The sequence below is a fragment of the Chaetura pelagica genome, unplaced genomic scaffold, assembly GCF_000747805.2.
Source record: "Chaetura pelagica isolate M959 unplaced genomic scaffold, ChaPel_1.0 scaffold343, whole genome shotgun sequence".
Classification (NCBI taxonomy): Eukaryota; Metazoa; Chordata; class Aves; order Apodiformes; family Apodidae; genus Chaetura; species Chaetura pelagica.
The window spans coordinates 2,897,824-2,902,775 of NW_009952873.1; the positions used below are offsets into that span (position 1 = coordinate 2,897,824).

The 4,952-nt window shown below is 45.3% G+C and overlaps 1 protein-coding gene across 1 annotated transcript in view; it reads left to right on the plus strand.

The window, feature by feature from the left end:
* Positions 1 to 846, plus strand: part of CACNA1C (calcium channel, voltage-dependent, L type, alpha 1C subunit) — a 414,681-nt gene extending 413,835 nt beyond the window's left edge. The window contains exons 47-48 of the mRNA XM_009995208.1: positions 99 to 304; positions 550 to 846. Of these exons, the coding sequence (XP_009993510.1) occupies positions 99 to 304; positions 550 to 846 (503 nt within the window). The remainder of the gene's footprint in view (positions 1 to 98; positions 305 to 549) is intronic.
* The last annotated feature ends 4,106 nt before the right edge of the window (positions 847 to 4,952 follow it).

Here is a 4,952-nt window from a genome sequence, read left to right on the forward strand (position 1 = left end):
GCGCCCCCCCCTCCATCGAAGCCATTCCCCCACCGCGTTCTCCCGGCTGTGCGCTACGCCCCCCGCCACCCCCTGCAGCCGTGGCTGGCAGCAACAGACCATCCCGACCCTGCGCCTGGACAGGGCAGAGTCCAGCGAGAAGCTCAACAGCAGCCTCCCATCCGTGCACTGCAGCTCTCGGTACACCGACAGCACCAGCTGCAGCAGCCCCCGGAGGGCCCGGCCGGTCTCTCTCACCGTCCCCAGCCAGAGCGGAGGGAGCAGCAGGCAGCTCCACGGCAGCGCTAGCAGCCTGGTGGAAGCGGTAAGGCTGCAGGGCCGTCAAGGGCTCGAGGAGGGTCAAGGCCAGCTAGGGATGCAGCCCTCAGAGCAGCAGGGCAACACGTTGCTTCCCACAGTGCCGAGGGTAGGAGAGCCCAGCTCCAAGAGGGGGTTAGCAGCACGAATGGGAACGTACGCCAGTGAAGCGGGATGGGGTGGGGTGCAATAGGGTTGGTGGTGCAGAGCACTAACTAACATGTGTCTCTGGTTTCCTACCTGCTTTTGAAGGTCTTGATCTCAGAAGGACTGATGCAGTTTGCTCAAGATCCAAAGTTCATTGAGGTCACAACCCAGGAGCTCGCGGACGCCTGTGACATGACAATAGAAGAGATGGAAAATGCAGCAGACAACATTCTCAATGGTAACAGCAAGCAGAGCCCCAATGGCAACCTCTTGCCTTTTGTTAACTGCAGGGACCCAGGGCAGGACAGTGCAGGAGAGGAAGAGGAAGAGGTGCAGAACCCGGATTGTAGAAAAAGTCAGGAGGAGCTCAAGGACAGCAGGATTTATATCAGCAGCCTGTAGTTGCCAGGGCTGGAAGCGATGCTGGTTTTTTATTTGTTTCAATGTTCCTAATGGGTTTGTTTCAGAAGTGCCTCACTGTTCTCGTGACCTGGAGTAACCGGAACAGCGTTCTTCATTCATTTCTGTTGGGACGAGTCGCAGAGTTGGGTGGTGTAAGAAAGCTTTTCAGGAGCGGATATAACCCCAGCACGTGTCCATGAAGGAAGAGTGAGGAGGAGGAGGAGGAGGAGGAAGAGGAGAGCCAGCTCCCTCTTTTTTTCAGTCCCTGCACAAGGAACGACGACTGCCTCCAGAGCACGAAGGAGAACCTCAGCTTCCTGTGGGTGGCCCTAGCCAAAAGGACCCTGCATTAAACGGGTGTCTTTCAACTTTGCTTGTAAAAATCATTTTGCACATATTCTGTATGAGCCTCACTGTCTCCATAAAGCCAAGGCCCTTTGATTCAGAAGGAGAGGAGGACTTCTGCTGTGGATTCCCATACCACGAAGGGGAGGAGGAAGCAGGAGAAGCCCAAGGGCACCCGAGGGCCAGGGGTGGCAACATTGCCCAGCCCTGCCAAGACTCCTAGGCAGCGGTCTCTGCCACAAGGCCACGGGCAGCGCCAGGCAGGGAGGCGCATGGAGCAGGCTCTGCGGTGGGGCCGGGCTGCCCTGCCCCGCGCTGGCTGGGCTGCCGGGGGGCTCGTGGAGCTCTCTCCTTGGTTTGCAGTTTGGTATTTTCTTGAAAGCATGTTGCAGTTTTTATTTTGACTATTTTATTATTATTATTATTATTATTATTATTTTCTTGGAGGGAGAAGGGAGTGTTTACAACGTTTTGTAACCACCTACCTTTTTGTTTGGGTTTATTTTCACCTTTGCAAATGTTAAATTGGTTTGATCATGTTGTATTATTTAAACTGGGGGGGGGGGGTTCTCCATTGAAATTTGGTAGAAGTATAACGATAGAAGAGTTTTACCAACCATTATGTACACCAAGAATTTGTAATTTGATTTGCTAGCAGTTGAAACCTTCTTTTTTTGTTGTTGTTTTATAATTTAAAGATAGTAGGCAATGCACTTGATATAGTCTTGCACATTTGAGTGATTGATTTGGGTTCTTTTTAGTGCTAAGTATATCTGTGAGTGTGGGAGCAATACGGAGCGAGCGTGCGTGCGTGTGTGTGTAAGTGTGTGCAGCTCTCCTTGTCCTGGCTTGAGCTGCAGGAGATCTGTGTCTGGGGCCATTTGAATGCAAAAACAAACCACTGTCTCTGCTTCTGAAAGGGGGAATCAGTAACTCTTTGCATTTTCTGTTCCACAAGATATGCAAAAACAATGCAATAATATTAATTTTAAAATACAATTGTAAGTTGTGTTGGCATTAAAACTGTATAGGAAAAAAAAATAATTGTGGGGTGGGGGGGAAACAAAAAACAACCAGAAGGCGTTACGCTTCAATATATTCCGTGTGATGTTTTATTGCATTGATAATGTTTCTGTTGAAGAAACCGTTATACTTGAATTCAGGTCAGTTTCAGTATTTTTCAAATATTTTTTTAAAATGAATTGCAATTGTGCCAAGCAAAGATAATTAATTGAATTAAGTTTGTTAAAAAAGAAAAAGAAAAAAAGAATCACTTACGAGCGTGCGTGCGTGTGTGTGTAAGTGTGTGCAGCTCTCCTTGTCCTGGCTTGAGCTGCAGGAGATCTGTGTCTGGGGCCATTTGAATGCAAAAACAAACCACTGTCTCTGCTTCTGAAAGGGGGAATCAGTAACTCTTTGCATTTTCTGTTCCACAAGATATGCAAAAACAATGCAATAATATTAATTTTAAAATACAATTGTAAGTTGTGTTGGCATTAAAACTGTATAGGAAAAAAAAATAATTGTGGGGTGGGGGGGAAACAAAAAACAACCAGAAGGCGTTACGCTTCAATATATTCCGTGTGATGTTTTATTGCATTGATAATGTTTCTGTTGAAGAAACCGTTATACTTGAATTCAGGTCAGTTTCAGTATTTTTCAAATATTTTTTTAAAATGAATTGCAATTGTGCCAAGCAAAGATAATTAATTGAATTAAGTTTGTTAAAAAAGAAAAAGAAAAAAAGAATCACTTCTTGTATATTTTGCTGCATGTCAAGTGAATCATTTCGTATTTGGAATGTGCCAAGCTTTACCTTTGAACTTTTAAGTGCTTTTCTACATGTGGTTGGGGAAAGGGGTACTATTTTTTTCCTTTTTTAATTTGTACAATGAACAAAGTGTACCTGGTGTAAGTAACTATTCTGCAATCCACTGACAGGTTGAACGTTACTGATTTTGCATATCTTGTGTTCATTTTCCTTCTTCCTCACTCCCTTTGAACATGCACGATAACTTTATTGGTAGAGAATCTTTCTTCCCAAGACCGGGGCATATTATCCAGGCTTTGTCCTCTTTCCTTTTGCTCAGTTTCTGTAAAGGTCTCATCACACTCAAGGGTGGCAGGAGCCCCAAGCCCATTTGGCTTATCCATCCTACGTACTCAGCTGGCACCAGCAATTCAAGGAGCAGGGAAATAAAAATCTGCTTTTACATTATTTTATTAAATAGCTGACCCTAACTGATTCTGACAGGATCCCAGGATAGGCAAATGCAAGAGGCAGAGTCATTAGCAAAGCAGAATTATCTAATTCTAGTCTGGACTGAAAGCAGTGGGTAAGTGAGGGAGAGAGCTCTGAAACATCGCTTAGGAGAGTTGGTGCAGCCTGGTCAAGATGCAGATGCTAAAGTGATTTTTTTTGTATTCCTATTCATGGTCTCATCCCTTTTTCCAGACCTTAGCCAATGGGTCAGATTCCAAGTTACAAAACATCTGATGACACAGCCTCTCCCTACCATATTTCCCTACCAGTGAGCGTGAACCTCTCTTGACTTTCTTTACACTGATACTTGACCCTCGCCTGTGAGAGAGGCTGAACAACCAAGTGGGTATTGTTAGATTTTATGCAAATTATTTTTGTCTAGACTACTACTGGGTTTTATTCCCTTCTCAAGACAGTTCACAAACTTGCAGATCAGTGCTGAGCTAGGAGGTGTGATCTGACTCAGAGCTAAACTTTCATTCAAATCTAAGCTTCTGCAGATGTCTGAGAACATAATTTATTACATATGTTGATTGCATTATTTCTGTCATGTCCTTGTTTTAATTCTTGATTCTCTGGAACACAAAGCAGAAATAGCAAAGGATATTTTTGACAGTGCACTTTTTCCAGTGCCATTCTGGACCAGCCAGTAGCAGCTCAAGATACTTCGAAAAAAAAACCCAAATCCTTTTAAACTAAGGAAGCATGAATCCATTTATACAACCATCTGGCATCAAAATCCCAATTCAAGACTTCCCTGGAGAAAGTAACCAGCTGATGTCAGTCAGTCTCATCCTTTCTGTCCCTCATGCCTGTATTGAGTGGGCCATGCGAGCGTGTCTTCCCTTGAGAATTGGCTGCTGCTCACACTGAAGTGCTCCAAAGCCACTTGAAAGGAAATAATGCTGTGCCTGGCTGCTTCTGAAAATTAAATCATTGTAAGGGCTCCCTATCTCCTGTTCTTCCACTAGAAAGCCCACCTGACTCTCCCAGTAGGAGACAGAGGTGTTCTTTGTACCTGAGCAACAAAGTACCAGTCTAAATTAGTGATGGCAGCCCATGTCATCTTCCAGGATTTTTCTTGACAGGGAGGAAAATGCTGGAAAGGATTATGCCCCACACATATTCCCAGTAAAAGCTGCATCTCCCTCAGGGATCAGAGCCTACAATGGCCAGGGGAAACCCCGCTCTGCTGGAAGACCCCTTAAGTCCTGCACAATGGAAAACACGTGGCTAGCAGAGAAGGCAGATGACTTCTGTGGTTTGAGGGTCAGTTGTTCAGTATTTTATTAAATTTAGTAATTGCTGGTGCCAGCTGTGCACATTTCTCTTTCTGGGGGGGCGACTATTTTTTTTGTTGTTGTTTTTTAATTTGAGGTACTTCCAATGTACACATTGTGACAGGCCTGAGCAAAGAGCTACTGCCTCCTTCAGGTGAGGTCAAGTCTGGGGGACAGTGGGAAGGCAGGGGCAGGTTTAATTCCTGGGGTGTCCCTCT